The sequence below is a fragment of the Pongo pygmaeus genome, chromosome 11 (assembly GCF_028885625.2).
Source record: "Pongo pygmaeus isolate AG05252 chromosome 11, NHGRI_mPonPyg2-v2.0_pri, whole genome shotgun sequence".
Lineage (NCBI taxonomy): Eukaryota > Metazoa > Chordata > Mammalia > Primates > Hominidae > Pongo > Pongo pygmaeus.
Genome location: NC_072384.2, coordinates 86,729,385 through 86,752,352, shown reverse-complemented (window position 1 = coordinate 86,752,352; position 22,968 = coordinate 86,729,385). Strand labels below are relative to the sequence as shown.

The following is a 22,968-nucleotide window of genomic DNA, read 5'->3' as shown; positions in this document are numbered from 1 at the left end:
GCTGTACCATCCCCAACACCCACCCCTACCCAAAGATGCAAGTAAAAAATGTTCCCTCACTTGGAAGACCATTTCCCCTCCAACACGCACACACACACACACACACACAGAGAGAGAGAGAGAGAGAGAGAGAGAGAGAGAGAGGCAGAGAGAAATGACTTAAGTATCTGGTTTCCTCCCAAGTAGCTGGGACTACAGCCGGCGCCACTACGGGTGATGCACTTCCTAGGATTTAGAACTCCTGTCTTCTACATCTTTCCCCCAGAGACTCAGTCACTCTATGCTCATAGTGAGCCATCAGAAAACGTTCGTGGAATATTGTGGAACGTCAAAAATCACTCTGGGCTCTGTAACCTCGGCTTTCTGTTAAAGATGATGAATCATCACAGTATAATTTCAGCATCCAGAGCCCAGACGGCAATCGGGTTTGCAACTGTCCTAACAAGTAGATTTCACCATCTCTGCCCGGAGGAAGCAGAAGGAACGCAAGAAAATTGACAGCTATGCCTTCGGCCGCCAGCTTCCAAGTCTGCCAGATGATTATTAAAAACACACCTCAGTCAAGGGCGTCGCTTCAAAATGCAGTGGAGCCTGGGGCGAGTTGCGGAATCCACGCCATCCCGCACCTTTGTCGCCCGCTCTTCTTCGGCGCAGGGCACACCGGGACACCCGGAGCCCAACCACCGTCACCAAGGCAACCAGCCTGCACGCCGTTGTCTTGGAGACCGGCTGGCGCCTCAGTGAGCCGAGCAGAGGGGCCGCCTCCGCCCGCACCCAGCATGCTTCGCCGAGGCTATAAGGCCTCTGAAAGGCGAAGACACTTGAGCGAGAGGCTCAGCTGGCACCAAGACGAGGCGCTGAGTAGCAGCATCTACCTCCTACGAGAGATGGGCCCCACTGGCTTCCTGCTGAGGGAGGAGGAGCCGGAATACATGGATTTCCGAGTAACTACCGCCTCTACCGCCCCCAATTCGCCACCATCCCCGCCCACCAGGTTCCCCCACTGGCATACCCAATGTGCGTAGCCACCAACACAATCTCTGCGGATACTTGCTGCCTCACTCCCGAAAGCGCCTTCCCACGAGTGTTCCAGACTCTAAAATATGTGAAATTACAGAAGGAAATAGTATTTATTAGAAGTTTCTTTTTTGGAGGTTAAGACTTCAAACTGCAACTCTTGTGAAAGATGATGGCTCTTGATCTTTAGGCTTGAAAATGTCAAAGGCTTTATATGAATATCTGGTTCGCATTACATGTGTTCTTGGATCTGTTGTTAGTGGTCCTTAGTCCTGTAAATCAAACGAAATGAAAATTCTACAATCTGCTAGCATACTGTAAATATTTTCTGAATAAATGAATAGGTTTCCCTTTACTCTTTGCTCACTCTGAAACTATATGAAGGCCCTATTACAGGATGGTTTAAATGGCAATACCTTGGAAAGATATTAATGAATAAAAATTCAAGTTTACTGAAAGACCACAGATATTTCATAATTGCATATCCCATCCTTAACCACTCAAAAATTAGCCACTGCACTACCTCCTAGGAGTTGACTTATAAAATTTTACGTTAGTGCCATGAAGTTTAAGAGTTGAATGCAATTTACTAGTCTGTGCTTATTTAAAGCATCTTTTTTTTACTTTGTTGCTTCAATACTTATTGTATTTAATTGTTTTAGCCAAACTAGTCTTGGTGAATAAATTTTGTCCTCTTGAATAAAATTAAATAAATTCACCGACTGAAATGCACCAAACAAAAATCCAAAATGAGCTACCTTACAAAAGGTGCTTAGCTTCACCCCAAAGTAGAATTTCCTTACAGTGAGGAATTTATGGGTTGATTTTTGCTTTTTTTCTTCTTTGACTTTGGGAATTAGATTTATTTTCACCTGCCTAAGAGCAGGTCACTTTAAAACCATCCTAATTTGTTAATTTGCTAACAAAGATAAATAATGAAATGAAAAATCAGCCTAGAGACTAGTATTAAGAGTTAAGATTCTCCGGTAGAATCTATTCAACCTTTTTGAATCACCTAAACTAAATTACCTCTTCAAATCTCTTTTATTAACTCAGTTTTGCTGTAACTCTCAAATTTTACTGGTCTTTTTAAGTATGCGTTTTTCTTTTAAAGGTTTTTCTAGGAAATCCTCATGTTTGTAACTGTTCCACATTTCTGAAAGGAGGGGAACTTTGTAAGCATATCTGCTGGTAAGTGACTTTTCAATGAAGATCTTCCATGAAGGAACATCTTGGTGTGTTAAATATTTTGCCTTTTTCATGGTTTCAATAACAACACAATTAAAGAAATTTGGTGTTTGGGGAATATAAAGTTAAAATGGTCATAGCTTACCAATAATTTTTCAGTATTTCATTTTATTCTGAAAATTGAATAACATTTAAATTGAGAACCATTTTATAATGTTAATGCTTTTAAATAGAAAAAATCAATTTTAGATTCTCATGTACAAATGTGAAATCTAACTATAAAATGGGGGAAAAATCCTGATCCCATCACTGCTGATAATTATATGGTTCATTTGAGATATTGCTGTGCTTCCACAAATTGTGTTTCCAAAATCACGTTTTCTTGAATATCAAATGTTCCATTTTCTACATGTATACACAGGTTGAAAGTGTTCACCTTTTCCGTATTGGCCTATGGCAGTCAAGTTTCAAAATATTTTCCTTTTCAGTTAACATTTGACTATGAATCACTTTAAATTTTCATGTATTTTTATAAATAGTTCAGGTTATTTATTTTTTATAAAAAGTTCAGGTTTCTTACATGCATGTATTGCATAGTGGTGAAGTCTGGACTTTTAGTGTACTAATCACCGCAATAGTGAACATCGTACCCAATAAGTGATTTTTCAGCCTTTACTCCCTTCCCACCCTCCCAGTTTTTGTAGTCTCTGATGTCTTATTTCACTCTATGTGTCCATGTGACCCATTGTTTAGCTTTCACTTACAACTGAGAACATGCAGTATTTGACTTTCTATTTCTGAATTATTTAACTTAGGATATTGGCCTCCAGTTCCATCCATGCTGCTACAAAAACATGAGTTCATTAATTTTTATGGTTGAGTTCTATTACATTATATATATATATGTTTATACACACATTTTATTAATGTGGTATATTTTTATGCCCACCATTATGGATAGTTAGGTTGATTCCGTATCTTTGCTGTTGTGAATAGTGCTGTGATAAACATATGAGTTCAGCTATCTTTTGATGTAATGATTTCTTGCCCTGTAGCCATATACCCAGGAATAGGATTGCTGGGTCATGGTAGTTCTATTTTTAGTTTTTTGAGAAATTGCCATATTGTTTTTCATAAAGGTTGAACTAATTTACATTCCTAGCAACAGTATATAAGCATTCCCCTTTCTCCAGGTCCTTATCAACATCTGTTGTTTTTTGACTTTTTAATAATAGTCATTATGACATGTATAAAATGATATCTCATTGTGGAATCATCACTTCTCTGATGATTAGTGATGTTGAGCATTTTATTATGTTTGTCGGCCACTTGTATATCTTCTTTTGAAAAATGTCTGTTCATGTCCTTTGCCCACTTTTTAATGAGGTTATTAGGTTTTTTCTTGTTGAGTTGTTTCAGTTCCTTATAGATTCAGGATGTTAGCTCTTTGTCAAATACGTAGTTTGCAAATATTTCTTACCATTCTTTAGGTTGTCTGTTTACTCTGTTGATTGTTCACTTGCTGTGCAGAAGCTTTATAGTTTAATTAAGTCTATTAAACTATTTTTCTTTTTGTTGCGTTTTCTTATGAAGACTTGATCATAAATTCTTTGCCCAGGCCAATGTCCGGAAGAGTTTCCTAGTTTTTCTTCAAGAGATTTTGTAGTTTAAGGTCTCACATTTAGGTCTTTAATCCATCTCGAGTTAATTTTTGTATATGGTGAAAGTTATGAATCCACTTTTATTCTTCTGCATATGGCTGCAATTTTCCCAGCACAATTTATTGAATAGGATGTCATTTCCCCAGTGTATAATTTTGTTGACTTTAACTATAAATCTTTCAAGATAGAAGTAGAACTCTATTGAAGATGATGTCTATTAAATCTGAAATTTTTCATCTAGTGTCAGAATCTATTTGTAGGGTAATTGACCTCTAGAAATGAAAAAAAAGTTCCTTAAGTTTAAATACAAATCAACTCATTTTGTTTTGCCTACCTATACTCATACTAACAAATTATTAATATTATTTTAATGTATTTGATAGTTAACATGAAAAAATAAGAAATTAAGAAAAGATTATGACTGACTTTCACATTTCTAGTGCTTTTCTTTAGAAGTAAAAAATGTTATATAATTATTTCTAATGTTTTTACTAACTTTTCTGCTCTTTTATTTTGATCACTTTTTATTAAGCATCTGGTAACACAAGTTATTTACTCTAGTTGACATAAAAATAAAATATAGTCCTTTCACAACTTACAATTTGGTATTATGATTATATTTAAAATAGTTTTTTTTCCATTTTCATTTTATGTCAGGGGAAGGGTATTCTCTTTTGATTATTATATAACTCATGTTATACAATATTGTAACCACTAAGTAAATGGAAATATAATCAAAGTGTTTCATATACTAAAGTATATTTAGTATCTTTGAATAATAATTTAATAGGCATTTCCCACATTTTTAAAAAAGTCGCATTCCATTTTAATTGGTAAAATTAAAAAAAAAAATTTTCTATCATGCGTTAGAGAGGTATATGTAGGAAAACAGCCATTTGGTACAGTATCCAGAAAATTACTCCCTTTCCAGAGAAGTTTAAAGGCAGTACCATAAAAACCTAAATCCCCTCATTATCCTTTCCCTTTGAATAATTGTATGTCGTAAGAAATACATGGACTCTCTCTGACAAATCTGTTGACACCAGATGTCATTTGTTTTCATTAATCATACTTTTTTCACATATACTTATTTTAAAACATAAGTTTAACAACTATTATAACAGAAAATTGATGATTTTTAAGTTTATTCATAACACTTTCCGTAATATAAATCTTATAATTTGATTTCTATTCTAAATATTTTTAAATGTCTTTTGAGTTTATGTCAAAAATAAATGTCTCAATTTTTTTTCTACTTGTGAATGTTAGGGTCTTGTTGAAAAAATTCAAGCTTCCAAGGAACCATGAATGTAAGTTTTGGGGTTTGGGTTTTTTGTTTTATTTTTTTATTTTACTAATTTGAAGTTAACAAATATAAGAATTTTTTATTAAACATTTTCTAAATTTAGATGGTTACTTTTCTAGGGAATCTGGTAACTATCAGTAGCTCAGCTTGTTAAACTTAAGACACTTGGAACATTTTTCATCTTTAAAAAAATGTAACTTTATATGTCATTTTCAAACTCTTAGGCACTTAATAAAAACGGGTATGAAACAATGGCCAGTTATTAAGTAGAAAAACATTTACGTATTCTAAGAAAAGGTTACAGTGGTTTCTGTGTCTAAAATTATTTTAATTGTGAGAAAAATAGCGAATGTGATTTTTTTAGATCCCAGAAATAGACTGTTGGCATGGCACATTATTTTATTCAAAAATGTTTGCTGAATGAAATTGTTTTGCTAAACAAAAGCAGAGTAAAATGTAGTTTTTAAGTGAGTACTTAAATTGAGTTTAGAGTCAGTTATATATTTATATAAGTTTAAATTCCAGAGTTCTCAAAAATAAGAAAGAAAGAAAAATAATTGCAATACAGGTCACTTAAATTTGTACATCTTATAATAAAGATACTGTCATTGTGAAAGGGTTAACTGCAGTTAAGGAATTGTTTGACCAATACTAGACCCATCTAACAACTGCATTTTTAAAAGTATTAATAAATGTTTCTGATATTCATGAATAATTAAAGTGATAATTAGTTTTAAATTTTTTTCTATTCAAAAAGAATTGGTTTTATTTAGGCAAGTTTATTTCCCCCTAGCTATTATAGAATTACAATCACAGTAGACATATTTTAAAAATTATACCAGATAATAAATTAACATTAGTGTTTCACAGGGATTTTTCTTTTTTCACTCTACATATTTTTTTAGAAATGTCTCCCATTTTCCATGTCTCCAGCTGTTAACTCTGTATCAGTGATTCCCAATCTTACCAGCAGACCAATATTTCCAGTTGCTTTCTGGGCAGCTCAATTTGGAGGTCCCATGGGCATCTTAAATACTAATTTCTCCATCTGTGCTCCCCTCTTAGCTTCCCTACCTCACATACTGGCTTTCCTTTTTATTTTCTCTTCAAAGCTATAAACCTTGATATTCTCTCTGATTTTTTTCTCTCTCGTCCTCTTCTGCCATATATCTACCCATACCACAAATCCTGCTTGTTTTACATCCTACATATTTCTCAAGTGTTTCTATTTCTCCATACTCATTCTTACCTTTGTTCCACTTTCCTCAGCCCTTAGTACCATTCTGTGTAGCCTCCTTGTTTCCAGTGCCTGAACTTTGCACTTTGTCTTTCACCCTCTAGATAGACAGATTCTTTCTAAAATGTCAGCCTCTTCTTAAGCCTCTCTCTCAGTCCCTTCATGCCTGATGACTAGGTTGTATGGCTTTATACATATTGTTTTCTTTTTGACTTCTCCATTGTATTCACTGAAGTTAAATGTTGACCATCTCTCCAAAGTCTTATTCTCTACACTATTCTTCCATATCATTTTCACAAGCTTCAATACTGAGGTTGTCCAATAGAAATATAACATACGTATGTAATTTTCTAGTAGCCATATTACAAGAAGTAAAAAGAAACAGGGAAGTAACTTTAATATGTATTTTAACTTAACCCGGTACATCAAAATATTATTGTGTCAACATGTAATCAATATAAAAGTTATGAACTATTTTACTTTTTTTGTACTAAGTCTTCAAAATCTGGCGTGTTTGTTATACTTACAGTAGATCTCAACTCTGACACTATATTTTCAATGGAAATATTTGATCTGTATATAGACTTCCTCAAACTTTTTAGTTGAAAAATAGATTCACATATCCAAATTGTTACATACTTATACATTTTTCTGTAACTATAGATTATCAGCTTTAAGTTAAAAACTAAATTTTTTATTTAATAAAATTTAAAATTTGTTTTGTCAGTCACACTCATCAAATTTCAAGTACACAATAGCTACCTGTGGCTAATGGCTACCATATTCAACAGTGCAGTTCTACCCAATTAAATTCAACAAATATTTATTGTACCACATATTAGCCAGGAGCTCTGCTAGGTGCTTTTTATAAATTGAATCGTATGTATTGCTAGTATATGAATGTCTTTTATCTGCAAACACAGCAATTTTGTATTGATCAATTTAATATATTACATTGTATTATTATTCTTTGCACTTATCGAAGACAGCAACCATTCAGTCTACAGTAGGGAATTTTTTAATGTTTCAAATTAATCCTATATAATTTGAAAGTTTATACTTCCTTCTGAAATAAAGATTTTTTGTGTCTTTTGTCTTTAAAAGAAATTTCAATTAGTAAGCATTGAGAAAATCCCATGTGCACAATGTAATACTAGAGACTGTAATAATATTCAAAGAAAGTCTTGGTGATCTTAGAATTTATCATTTAAATTAAAGCTAGAATAAACATACATGAAAAATAAAGAAAACTATAAATAATTACTCATTAGGATTGTGTATAGTATTTAAATAAGTGTGGAGGGAATGTTACTTGTAATGGAAGAGGTATGTTTTGAACATCATTCAGAGATTCTTTTCTAAAAGGAATCTGGAAGCAATTATCTACATTCCAGTGTTGCATACAAGAAACATGAGACTCTTTTCAAAGACTGACAAAAATGATTATATGGGAATATTATTATGAAAAATGTTAATTTTTGAACACTGAACATTCTTTTTTTCATAAACATTTTCCCAACAAAAGCTAGGTTTACCACCTGATAGTTCCTTTTAAATACAATAACTAGTGAATACTATCTTCTTTTTGGAATTAAATAATTATGAATAAAATTAAAACCTCATTAAAGGAAATTTTTCTAAATTCTCACCAGAAAGATGTAAACTTTTTATTTTCTATTTTCCTTTTATGATTTTATATATATCATAAAACAGCCTAATAGCCTGTCAGAATTCTGTGTTCTGCTTTTCTCACACTGTTACCTTATATTTTCATGCTATATAATCTCTGTAATGAAAGTCATCAAAGGCTAGCTAATATTTCACTAAATATGGTATATTATAAGCAATTTAACATTCTTCCACTATTAGGCATTTATTTCTAACTGCTTGTTATATTCTTTGTACGTGAAGCTTTTTGTTCTTTTCAAATATTTCCTTAGCCTAAAGTCTTATTGTGTTTTGGAGTAGAAGTGTTAATATTTTTATGTCTCCCCCCATGTATTGCCAAATATGTTTTCAGAATACTTTTGCTGATTTACAGTGATTTCAGCAATATGTCAATTTCTTTAAGTTTTATATGTTTTTTGGATTCATGTTTTTGGCACATTTTAACTATAGTACTTAAGCATACAAAGAAAGATAACAGCATATTTAAGAAATATGAAAATAAAGACACATAGAAATATTTTGCCATGTTAGTAATATTTCTATAATTTTGGAAAGAAAGCCACACAAAGCAGGAAAAAACCAGATACAAGGTTCAAAGTAATTTATCCATGCCTGGTAAATTAAATAAGAAAATCGTTTCTATTCTCTGGTATATTTATTTAACATTCCTTTATGGAAGATCTAAAATGCCTTCAAATAACTTTTTTAAATACAAAAGAAATAACATAAGGCAAACAAATCGTAACATTTATCAGTGTTTATTCAGTCAGTTTTAGTGGCTGTGCTTTATTCTTATTTTAACTCATTTGCCTTTGATGCAAATAAAATTGAACATCTTCCACTGCCTTGTTTACTATTTGTGTTTTATGTGAATTGTATTTTGGGTATTTATTAGGATAAAACTGCAAACATTTCTTAATTATTATAAGCATTACTTTTTTCAAATGTTTTTCTAATCTGCTATAAGTTTTTTCTCTATGGCTTTATTAAATTTTGTTATACATAGGAGTTTTTGTGTTATTAAATCGGATCATCTGTTATTTTCATATTTATTGTTTCAACCCTTTAAAAATTGTCTTTCTTCCATAGTATCAATAGTCCTTTGGAGTTTTTTCTGCTCATTTTATTATTTTTGTTCTTTATTATATAATAGCACCAGTGTGTAGTTGTTTTGGTATAAGTTGGAGGTTGGTATTTGGTTTGAGTTAATTTTCTCCATATTGCCACCCAGTTATCTCAGTAACAGTTATTGGATAATCCTTCTTTTCCTCTTTGTTTAACAATGTTTATTATTTAGAGCATCTCATATATTACTACATTTATTACTTGTACAACACATTGTGATGTCAGTCCAGGTTAGCTGTCTTGCTCTTCTCTTTCAAAATATTCCTGCATAGTCTTATACATTAATTTTTCCAAATTCACTTTAGAAGAGTTTGTTTCTTCCTTTTATTTTCCAATTCACATTTTACCACACAGAACAGTTTGTGGCCAGCTTCTTTTATGAAATTTTATTCTTCAGTATTTCTGCTGCCCCAGTGCATCTTTATTCCCCAAAGCACAATATTTTGTTCTTTATTTTTCTCTCCATTTTAGAGAGCAGATGTTGCTGTGTTGCTGTGTCTTTGTGACAAATAGCCTTTCTTCCCCAAAGTAATGGTTAATTAATGTATGATGCCCTCCCACAGTCCACTTGCCATACCACCTCAGACAGGGAACCGCAATTTCTGTATTGAAATGTAACTGTAATGTTTTCAGTATTTTAGTGTTTAGTTAGGGGATCTTTCCAGAAAAACAGAGTGTTTCATTATCTTTGAAATGATTTTTAATTCATATATATTAAAAAGATACATAAAATGACTAGAAGGCAGAGGACCAATAACAACTAGCATTTAAATTATGACATGTTCAGGAGTAGGAGATGGAAGGGGGAAGCAGCAAAGGGATGGGCCAAGGAATGAAGAATCTAGGATTCCCTGATCAAAACTATAGGCACTTAGAACATCATTCCTTTAAGGATTACAGGATGGAGAAAATTCAGAATTCAAAAAATGCACATGCCAGTGGTGCAAGCAATATAGTAACTAATAGATTGTCCTGAGAAACACTGACCAAATCTGTTGAGGATAAGACTAATGAGACACTCTTTTGTAGGTACACAAAACAGAAACAGAAAATAGGCACAATTAATTAAGTCTTGCTCTTCCATTATTATTTAATTCACTTATTCATCTAACAAATAATTACAGTAGTTACTCAGATATCAGTTTCCTCCCCATGTATTCATGTCCCATTTATTTTAATATTCTTATATGTTGACAAAATATTTGTTTATGGACAAGTGAACAGATCGAAGTATAAGACATGATTGTAACACCAATCCAAGGATGAACACTATCATATTCAAGTGCACTGTTTGCATTGACTCTTTTTTAGTTACAAGAAAAAATAATAATTTTTAAATTTTTTTAAATGACTCTTTTCTGACATTTTGGCTCTGAAAAAAAATGTAAATAAGTGGTCAATGTCAGTGTGATACTTCAATCAAAACTGTCTCTCTGATATTTGAAAGAAAATTCTAACTTTCAGCATAAGTTGTTATCTCTCTGTAGCTCCAATTTTGTGACTGAATTTTAATACTTTGGGATTTTTCACTAGCTGCTTTACAATTGGGTCTTGGAGAAAGAGAGATAAGTGACTTGCTTCGGGGGATACATCGAGTTCAAACTCCCCAACCAGGAACAAATGACGAAAATGAACATGTTGAAGAAGATGGGTACATTAAACAGAAGGAAATTGATTCAGAGGATATCTGCTCTATTTGTCAAGAGCTACTTTTAGAGAAAAAGCTTCCTGTCACCTTTTGCAGGTGATGTATTTTTAATTTGGATTCTTAAAACTAATTAAAAATTCTAAAACATATTTGTGATTTATTACCTTAGGAGACATGATAGGGAAAAAATAGACAACTTTACCTACCACTAATTTATACTTAATTAACATTCTTTTATTTCCTAACACACACACACATATATATTATATATATATAATATATAATTATATATTACAATATAAATATAATATCTATAATATTATATATAAATATATATAATAGAAATATATATATTATATATAACATATATGTTAGGAAACAACATATATATGTGTGTGTATATATATGTTATGAGCTAAATATATGCTCTTACTCTAAATCTTTCTGAGCTACACTACAAGGGTAAAAACTGAAACATAATTCCACAATTATTCCTCTTCCCACCTTAAGTAACAAGAGTAGAGTAATTCCTGTGTTTTTATTTTATACACATGAATAAATGCGATGGTTTATTATAGTTATAAAGACTTTTCTGAAAGTAAAGATTATTTTACTTTGAAATTACAAAAATTATTTTCAGTTTTTCAAAATTCTATCTTTAAACATAAATAATTCAATGTTCACATATGCACAAATCTTTATTGAGAGTCTATTGTTCATACCTTTCTTCACAGCACTACAAAGTTGGACTTGAAAAATTTGGACAGCCATTTTCCATTGCAATTTTTTTCTCCTGGTCATTCTTTTTTCTTCTGATAATTTAACAAAACTTTTGTCCACACTGTAGTTGTTCATGTGTCTGCTTTCTATTGCATATTGTAAAATTATTAACTACTTTCCAAAATAGTATTTCTCTCAGCAGATATTTCTTTGGTACTACCATATATTGTGTGACTTCTGGAAAAGTATGGTGGCACCCCTGCTCTCAGTGAAGCATTTTATTAAAATAATTATTATTATTATTTTCCTTTGTGTTAAGCCTATATTCATTCTCACTTTACAAATGAAAATATTTTAATGATGCAAAATCTTTCACCATTTCATTGGAATAAAGGAAAATTTAAGTTTGGAATTCTGATGTATTAAAGATGATAGATTACGAGAATGAGTGAGTGTGTGTGTGTGTGTGTGTGTGTGTGTATGTAATCAAGCTATAGCTGAAAATCAGTTCAGAATCTATTTTTTTGTGGAATAAAGATGGTAGCACAGGAAATTTTATTTATATAAATATATATGTAATATATATATACAATGGATATATAAAACTGCTCTATACAAATGGTAAACTTCAATTTTATCTCTCATAGGTTTGGCTGTGGCAACAGTATTCATATAAAATGCATGAAGATCTTAGCTAATTATCAGAGTACATCAAACACTTCCATGTTGAAATGTCCTCTGTGCAGGAAAGAGTTTGCACCATTAAAACTGATTTTGGAGGAATTCAAAAACTCTAGCAAACTTGTAACTGCAGCAGAGAAAGAGAGACTGGACAAACACCTTGGGATTCCCTGTAACAACTGCAAACAATTTCCAATTGAGGGGAAGTGTTATAAGTAAGTGTTATTCGTAAATTATAAGCATGTGTTCTTTTTTATTTTTTTACATCAGGAAACTTTGAGCATTAAAGTACCCGTTCTGTAGCCTCCCTCTTCCTGCATATACTGTTTGACTTGTGTGACGATTGCTTATTTAGGACTCACAGACTGACCTCTATCTCAGTCCAGTATCTCAGGAACTCCAATCATTTTATTTTCTTCTCCTGTGCAAGGGTATTGGTTTGAGCTCTGGTCTAGATTGGGTCTGAAGTAGCACCCCGTCCTAGAAGCTCTGGACACAGGATAGGTGGCTTTAGCCTAGATAAATTTCCAAGCTCAGAGCCTTGCTGGATCTCTCACCCTCTGCAACTTTCTTTGAACTACCTTTGAAGTCATTGCCAAAAATTCTGAAGATTGGGCCAGAGGGACATTGACTAGATTGACTGAATATTTAATCCAGTCCCCCCTACTCCAAATTGCAATGAGTACAGGTTTTGTTTTCTTTCATATCTTATACTTCAACAACTACAAAAACATAGTAATTATTAGAGCAAACAATTTTCACTGTGAGTAACCCCCAAACTTTCCCACAATTCTCAGGATAAAACATAAATTAATTGCTATGCCTAGGAAATTTGTATTTTCTTAATTAAAATTTTAAGTTAACAGTACATTAAGAAGAAAACATTATTTCAATCTTTGTCACATTTTTTTGAAATGTATCAGTTTATTAAATTACATTATGATGAGCCCAATTTAATTTACATATATATTAAAACTCTCTCATAAAACCATAAAACATTATCACATCCAACAGCAAATTATATCTTTCTCCTTTGAATTTAGTTTTGTTTTCTGTATGTGTTACACAAAAGAAAGTTGATTATTAACAAAAGTATTTCCTGGAAAATGGCTGGCCTGAGAAGGCTCCTACAGAGGATTCTAACTTGGGGAGGAAGTACAGAATTTTTACAAACTTTTAATAAGAGGTATTCGGCTAGGTTCAGGAATGTTGGTTAAAGAGGATTCCAGGAAAAGGAAGGACTTGATCTTTGGTATTAGCAGCCATCGTATGGGCAATTTAAATTTTCTCAAGAGGGGTGGATAGGACCAGTCAGGGAGGGGCTAAGGTCACATGTGAAAGAGGGGACTGGGACATGTGGGGGAACAAGGACATGTGACGGCCACAGTGTAAAATTCTCAGTGCTTACAATCAATGTTCCCCAAATGGTTTACAGGCAGCTTTAGTACAAATATCGATTTTAGGTATGTTGTTGATGACAGTGCACTCCTGTCACTCAGAGCTTTCTGACTGCTCTTTCTGTCCTGGGGCATTATTCTTCTTACTAAGTAAACACATGGCCCACTATCCTGCCCCCTGCCCACTAGGGACCCTACACTCTCCTTTGAGAATCTTTTCTTGTCTCATAACTTCTCCTCTACGGATCTGGCTAACAATTACTCATCTCTGTCTCCATTCTCTTTTACAAATTAAAGAATGCCTTTTCAATATTTGTGACTCCATCCATCTTCCATTCCCTCGAGTACTGACATTTCAGTCATCAGTCTGAAAAACTATTTCCATTTCTTTTAGGAACACATTGAGTAGGAGACGACAAGATTAACTAGAAAGTTTCTTCATTCCTTCTTCGTTAGAATTTCAGAATTTAACTACTTCATCTTTTAAGAGGTTAATTCCAAAATTACTAGATATATGTTAAAATACAGAGATGCTTAACTTTTTTTAGCCCAGCATACTTTGATGTATTGAATAAATGGCACCATTTGTCCAACCCATTGGTGTTAATTATTAAAATCTTCCCTGTATGTACAAAGAGTAATAATGAATAAATTAGCAGTTGCTTCTTTTAAGATGTCTGAGGGACATATTTTCTTAAATTTCTCATGGCAATAATCTTCTAAATATTTGATAACTTGAATAATAAGTTTACTTGACTACTGCTCAGAATATTTTCAGTTTGGTAAATTATGTTGCAAGTAATTTAAAATCCTCTACTTGTGACAAAATTTTTATAAACAATATAACCTTGAGATTGGGCTTTTATGGAAAGTGGGTTTTTTTTGACTTGTCAATAGTTTTTATTGAGATCTTTTATATGTTTACCTTTTTCCATTCTGTGGGGAAAAAATAATATAATTTTTATTTTCAAGAAGTACGCTGCCAACTCTAACTCTGGCATTCATGAAACAACTGGAAAGCAGCACTGGATAATCAAATGACAGAATATCTAATAGACTGTACATCCTGTAAGAATGTAGAGAAAGAGGTAAATTAAAGCTAAGGTAGTCTGAGAAGGCATCATGGAAGGGGTATGTGGTGGACAAAATAATGGACTTCCTAAAACGTCCACATCCTTATGCCCAGATCTTGTATGTCATAGAGGAATTAAGATTGCAGATGAAATTAAGGTTTCTAATCACTGACCTTGAAATAAAGAGGTTATCCTGGATTGCTTGGATAAGCCTTGTGTAATCACACAGGTTCTTAAAAGTAGAAGAGGGAGGCAAGAAAGTCAGAGGGAAAAGTGACTGTGGAAGAAAGGCAGAGAGATGCTACGTTGTTTGTTTTGAAAATGGAGGAAAAGGGTCACAAGCTAATAAACGTAGGCAGTCTTTAGAACAGCAGTCCTCAAACATTTTGGCACCAGCGACCAGTTTTGTGGAAGACAATTTTTCCACAGGGGTTATTGGGGGATGGTTTCAGGATGAGACTGTTCCACCTCAGATCATCAGGCATTAGATTCTCATAAGGAGCACACAGCCTAGATCTCTCATGTGCGCAGTTCACAATAGGGTTCACACTCCTATGAGAATCTGATGCCACTGCTGATCTGACAGAAGGTGGAGATTTGCTCTCCCACAATTCGCCTCCTGCTGTATGTCCCAGTTCTGAACAGGCCACAGATCAGGTCAGCGCCTGGGGATGGGGACCCCTGCTCTAGAAGATGGAAAGAGCAAGGAAATAGATTCTCCCCTAGAGCCCCCTAAAAGTAACACAGCCCTGCCAACCCCTTGGTTTCAGCACATTGAAACTCATCTCAGACTTCTATCCTGTGGAACTGTAAGATAATACATTTGTGCAGTTTAAGCTAAGTTTGTAGTAAATTTTTACAGCAGCAACAGGAAACTAATACACAGTGTGACTTGAGATGAACCTTGTCATGTTTGGATTGTTCCCAGGAAGTTTCGGTCAGAATTTTTCACCCCAAACCATCAAAATAATTGGATTTTTTTTCCTTGCATGTTTTGATGTTTTGTATTTTTAGGTGTACCGAATGCATAGAATATCACTTATGCCAGGAATGTTTTGATAGCTGCTGCCATCTTTCCCACACATTTACATTTCGTGAGGTACAGTATCCATCTTGAATCTAATACAGTGTTTCTATTTGTCCTGTTGTAGAGCTAAGTCAGTGTAAGAATAAGAAGAATACATAACACTGTGGAACAGAGCTGATTGGTTTTTAATACAAACCTAAAGCCATATTTTTAGGAGAACTCTTTTTCATAAGGATGCACAAAGCAACCAGTTCTTACACTGGTAATTTATAAAATCTAACACAATAAGAAACATCTGATGACATTATGAATAAATTTTTGGAACAGAAATTATAGCCATCAAACTTGAATATTAGTTTTTAAAAAGCTCTCAACATTACAAATTGGGTTATAATGTAAAACCAAAACATTTATGATTTTCTCTTAAATTTTCTTACATAAGCAATAATGAAACATGGAATTTTACTGGAATAATTTAAACTGTACACTTAAAAAGTATCTCCTGATGCTGAATAATAATACTACCTTCTACTTACCAGACAAGATAAAATAAAACATATACAATTATTGTTATTTTTTACCTTAAAAAGTAATGCCATTATAGTAGCTATGCAATACGAGACTCACTAATAATTTGTAAGTACTTTAACATGTTGAAAAATAATATATATGCTTAAAATATTGTGCATTATTCACATTATTGATATGCAACCAACTAATTTTCATCCACAAAATGAAAATATCCATGACTTTGCAAAGTAACATCTACTTTTCACCTATTACAGAAAAGAAACCAAAAATGGAGATCACTAGAAAAAAGAGCAGATGAAGTTGTAAAATACATAGATACTAAAAATGAGATAGAAGAAAAGATGTCACATTTTCAAGAAAAGCAAGGGTGAGGTTCCCAGTAAATTTTATATTTCTTGTATGACAGAATCTTTGAATAACTTTTCAATTTGAATAAGTTTTATTTATTCCTTTATTTATTATTTAATTCTTATTAAGCACTTAGATACTAGGTGGCATTATACCATCCAATTGAAGAGCAGGGTTGTAGAGTCGGACTGCTTGAATCCAATCATAGTTCAACCACACATTGCCTATGTGACTTGTGGACTAGTTACTTCACTTCTATCTGCCACATTTTCCTCATCTTTAAAACGAGAATAATTGTTAAAACCAACCTTGTAGGAATTTTGTGAGTGTGAAATGAGTTAATACACACAATAAATATTCAAATAATGTTATCTATTATTTTTAATTTGACCAGAAACTATACTAGATATGAGGGATACAATAGTTTCCTCAGTAATCACATAATCATCGACGTAAATGTAAAATTGAAACTGACATCGGTTATGTTTAAATAAAAAAGATTCAAAGATATTTGAAATTTTCATTTGAAATAATTGGCCTTTGGGGGAAGAAAGTCTTTTTTGCTTCATTCCCCCTCTCTCTAACCTCTATTTCACCCTGTTGGAAGAAGAGTGCCGAGCAGATTGGTTATATTTCAGAACACTGACTAAGAACATTATTAGTGGAGAGGTCTCCAGACCTTTTGCAACAGTCCTGTTCAATTACAGAAAATTTAGGCTGGACGCCGTGGCTCACACCTGTAATCCTAGCACTTTGGGAGACCAAGGCAGGTGATCACCTGAGGTCAGGAGTTCGAGACCAGCCTGGCCAACATGGGGAAACCATGCCTCTACTAAAAAAAATACAAAAAAAATTTAGCAGGGTGTGGTGGCTCATACCTGTAATCCCAGCTACTCGGGAGGCTGAGGCAGGAGAATTGCTTGAACCTGGAAGCCGGAGGTTGCAGTGAGCCGAAATGACAACACTGTACTCCAACCTAGGCGACAGAGTGAGATTCCATCCCCCCAAAAAAAAAAAAAAAAAAAAAGAAAGAAAAAAGAAAATGTAGCATGTTGTATAATATTAAGAGATTGTGTACATTATGAAACACATAAAAAAGACAACTTTTTAAGGATGGGATAAAATAGAAACTAAAAATAATAATTTCAGTGAATCAACTAAACAAAAAATGTGCTTGTTCTCATTAAATATATATATATATTTATACATATACATATAATACACCTGTACCCCCATACACGTATACATGCACACGTATATGTAAGTTTGTATCCAAACTTCAGTTGATATATAGCCCATGCCCGTGGGTACTCCACACACATTGGAGACCAGAGCTCTTGTGGGGCATAAAATGAGCCTACACAAAGGCTTTGCAACTCCATTTTCCCTGCACAGGCATCATACTTCATCCTGTTAGAATGCTAAGTTGTATAACTAATGGTTGGACTTAGGCGATATTAGGGGACAGGGAGTTGAGAAGGAGAACATTAGGAGAAGAAGGACATTTTAGGCAGAGAAAATGGAATACATAAAAAGAGAATGTCAGGATAAGAAACAGTAGGTAACAACCTTAAAAGAGTACTAAAAATATACATTTTAATTGAAATTAGAGGACCCTGGTAAAAGCAATTTCTGTAATATGCTGAGGCTATATCTGTAGAGTAATGAGAAGTACAAACTTTTCTGAAGAATATATTTGAACTTTGTTCTGAATGACTTTTGAATGATAGGAATACATCTGACCTTTTAACCAAACTTTTTTTTCTCTTAAAGATTTGTTGTATCTGTTTTACTAGTTGCAATGGCATCAAATAGCAGTTAATTCATAGTATATCATCTTAGTTATGTCAGTATTTTTGGTACAAAAAATAGAGCTGGTATTTTTAGAGTTACATTAACATAGTCTAACAATATTGAAGTGGTAAGAATACACCCCAAACAAAAACAAATTTCCTTATCTCTTATGATCTACCAATTTATCATAGTAGCCTGGAATATTTAATGTGGCTTACTATACACTTTACACAGAGTGAATACACTCCAATATACAGAGTGAATTGGGTTGTATTTTTCTAAACACTTGCCCAATTGTTGGCTCAGACTAAAATATTATAATTTGAGTATATGGTCTGATTTTATTGACATTAAAGTGCAACTCAAACTCAAAAATTTTAGGTTAGCATTTTTATTTGATATGACTACTTAAAACTTTTTTTTTTGAGGTGAAGTCTCACTGTGTTGTCCAGGCTGGAGTACAGTGGCGTGATCTCGGCTCACTGCAGCCTCCACCTCCTGGGTCCAAGGGATACTCCTGCCACAGCCTCTTGAGTAGCTGGGATTACAGGCACCCACCATCATGCCCGGCTAACTTTTCTGTATTTTTATTAGAGATGGGGTTTTGCCATGTTGGCCAGGCTGGTCTCAAACTCCTGACCTCAGGTAATTCACCCACCTCAGTCTCCCAAAGTGCTGGGATTACAGGCGCGAGCCATCGCGCTCAGCCAAAAACTTTGTTCTTTATGAAGTTGGATCCATATTGTTCAGGATCAATAAAATAGATTTTTTAACTTTATAATGTATGAGATTTATTGTCTTTAGTTCAAGAAAACCTAGGGTTCGATTGCATTATTTATATAGAGGCTATTTACCTGTGCTATTGATCACTTCCTGATCTATAATAACATGTAAACACTCATGTCTCTGCTTATTCTCATTCAGCCAAGTTTACACACCAAAACACATTGTAAGATCACTGCCTCTCCAACTGATTACTAAGAATAGTAAGCTGCTTGCTCCAGGCTACCAGTGTCTACTTTGTTTGAAGGCATTTCATCTTGGTCAACATACAAGATTGCTACCATGTACTCACAAGGTAAAAGTCACATCATTTTAGTTTTACTTTCCCTGTAGGGTCAATTTTCACAAATGAAGTGACAATTTAAGTCTGTCCTTTTACTTTTGAGTTGTACTCTGTACAGAGGTGTTCACATTGCACAGCACATATAGAAAGAACTACCACAGAGACTATTGAGAAGGCAGCTTTCTCCCTGAGAATGTATTTATATTGATTAGTACTCATTTCTGTATATACTATCTAGGAAAGATAAAATGGTACTTTAAGTTAGATTCCTTTATCTACTTTAGTTATCTGTAAAAAGAAAAAAGGTTATAGAGTACTAATATTTTGCTATGTATTTTTATGATTCTTAAGATGAAACAGAAATGCTTAAGTTGACATAATTATTATTTCACACGAAGTCATTAGAATCAGCATAATACTACTTGATCACTATATAATTGATAAGCAACTGTATAGTGGTTGATAACCAACTTTTTTTCTGAAATGAAGTTGCTTCACTAAACAAACAGCTTCAGTAATAAAGCTTTAGAGTCATCCTTATTTAAAATGGCTAATTGTTTCATTTCCAAAAATTTAATTTGTTATTTTATATTTTACTGTTATCAGATCCATTTTCAACCCCAGTTGGTTATGACTTTTAAAATAATTTTCATTAGAAATAATTAGCAGTGAAATTAATAGCTTTAAGTAGAGAATTTTTAACAAAATTATGAATGCTATCCATAAAAGGCTTTGCATTTTAATATTGAAAATGGAAATCAGTCCCTACATAGTTATATTTAGTAGTTAACTTCTTCAAAATATTTTCATAAAACTTGATAAATAATTATTTTTCAATTTTGCTAAATATTTTTAATCATACAATTATAAAACTGGGGGAAATTTACTTGAATAATATTATAAACAAGATTGGTATAGTTCTGATTAGCTTATCTTTTTTTAAAGTTTCACAGGAAGTGTATTGACAATTGGTTATTCCACAAGTGCAATTCATGCCCTATTGATGGACAAGTTATATATAACCCTTTAACTTGGAAAAATTCAGCAGTGAATGGACAAGCACATCAGTCTGTTTCAAACAGAGACATCATTCATCTATCAAAGCAGAAAGAACCAGATCTTTTTATTCCTGGTACCGGATTAGTCTTAAAACAAAATAGACTTGGAATTTTACCTAGCATACCTCAGTGTAATTTTGATAAATTGAATACATCTCAAAGCCCAAAAGATGCCTATGAGAACATAACAATAGATAATCTATGCTCTATCAAATTAGATAATTCAAATTCAAGAAAATTAACCTATGAATATAAAATTAGCCAACATTTTCCCAGGTATCTTCAAGATTTATCCACTGTATCATTTGGGAAAATACCATCTCAAACACTTCTTCCTCCTGTTGTTCATAAGAATATTGTATGTCCCACTGCAATGGAAAGTCCATGCATCAGTGGAAAATACCACACTAGTCAAAGCCAGATGACCAAAGGCTGTAAATGTAATAACCACCACCTAAAGAAGACTCCTGGCACTAAAATAAGAGAGGACAACAAGAGATCAACTTTACTTCCAGAGGATTTCAATCATATTGTCAATTGGAGCACAGCTAAACTTAGTTTGTCTAAAAGGTATAATAACTGTATGGGGGAAATTACACGAAAATGTAGTCATCTATCAAGACAGCCTGTGTCTCACTCTGTAAATACAAAAAGTACTGAGCTGTCTTTAATAATAGAAGGAGTTCAATTGTGAAAAAGTTTACTATCTGAAAATATTTGAATGTTGAATATAAAAAAATGTTTTCTATAGAACATAAAAAGCACATATAGTCTTGACAAGTGTATATAAAATTCTCTGTTGGAATTTGCCTACTTACCTATAAACAGCTCACTACACTTAAAGGAAATGATTCTATTACTTGTACAACTTACAGCATTGGGTGTCTTCATGAGTATATTCAGGATGTTATAAATAATGAATAATTTTTAGAGACTTTATCTTATTTTACTCTGATTTTAGAAATGTTTTACTTAAATTAAGGAAATAGATTTTTCCTACTTTGAGTCACTGTTTTCACATATTTTTCATGGTAGCACATAACATGCAGGGATTACTCCCTGGCACTTCTGTACTTTTTGCATTTTTCTTGCACTAGTAATTACCACAAACCTATTAAAAAAAAAACCTTAAAAAACTCCATAAAGGAGTTTTCTTATACATAAAATGAAAATAAAATGAAATACTATCAGCTATGTCACATTTATAATGGTCTTAATGCTTTATTTTCAGGAAACTTATATAAGTACTACCAAATTTCTTGATACAATCACTATTATCGAAGGATCTGTTATTTAAAATCTGCTCTATTTTCAAAGTAACTATTGTTTCAAAGTGTTCATTTGAAAAAATGTAACCCTTACATTTTTTTTATTTTTAAATTATATGGCCCAGTTTCTTTTCAAATATTTTTAAAATTATTGATGCTATATTGATTTTTATTATCTGTCACAAGGAAAAAATATCACATGATATTTTTTATCATGGTAATAATGGAATACATAGGTCTATGAAACAAATATTGAAGATGTCAAGCAAAATTCTTTGAAAAGAGCATTTGCATTTAAATAAGTGATTAAATTGAGGTTAATCACAAACAGAAAGTAATAAAATGTAATTCAGAAACAGTAACAAAGTTAATTATAATATGAGCTGCATTTGAAAATTGAATGAAAGTTTGTCTTGCTTCTGACATACAGATGGATGGCCAAATATATTTGTCAGCAATTCAGAATTTTATTAGCCTGTTTGTCTTGAAAGATAGAGTTAAGGAAACTGCAAAATAATTTTCCAATTAATAAAATATTATTTATGTTCCCGTAGATATTTCACTCTCCTTATTTATTTTTTAATCTTTTTCATGAACTTATATTTTAAGTACCAGGGAACATGTGCAGGATGTGCGGGTTTGTTACATAGGTAAACGTGTTGTGGTGGTTTGCTACACAGATCAACCTATCACCTAGGTATTAAGCCCAGCATCCATTAGCTATTCTTCCTGATGCTCTCCTTCCCTCTGCCCCCAAGACAAGCCCCAGTGTGTTGTTCCCCACCAGGTGTCCATGTCTTCTCATCATTCAGTTCTCACTTATAAATGAGAACATGCAGTGCTTGGTTTTCTGTTCCTGTGTTAATTTCCTGAGGATAATGGCTTCTGGCTCCATTCGTGTCCCTGCAAAGGACATGATCTCATTCCTTTTTATGCTGCATAGTGTTCTATGGTGTATACGTACCACATTTTCTTTATCCAGTCTATCATTGATGGGCATTTGAGTTGATTCCCAAATCAACCAATTGCGATTGTGAATAGTGCTGCAATGAACATCCATGTGCATGTGTCTTTATAATAGAATGACTTGTATTCCTTTGCATATATACCCAGTAATGGAATTGCTGAGTCAAATGGTATTTTTGCTTCTAGATC

At 33.0% G+C, this 22,968-nt stretch overlaps 1 protein-coding gene across 1 annotated transcript; it reads left to right on the top strand.

Moving 5' to 3' along the window:
• The first annotated feature begins 727 nt into the window (after positions 1–727).
• Positions 728–22,363, top strand: ZSWIM2 (zinc finger SWIM-type containing 2). Its single transcript, XM_054477288.2, has 9 exons — positions 728–944; positions 2,132–2,208; positions 5,136–5,176; positions 10,736–10,946; positions 12,218–12,466; positions 15,736–15,820; positions 16,534–16,646; positions 19,346–19,499; positions 20,433–22,363. The coding sequence occupies exons 1-9, from the start codon at positions 780–782 to the stop codon at positions 21,237–21,239; spliced, it is 1,902 nt and encodes a 633-aa protein (XP_054333263.1). The 5' UTR covers positions 728–779; the 3' UTR covers positions 21,240–22,363.
• Positions 22,364–22,968: the final 605 nt, after the last annotated feature.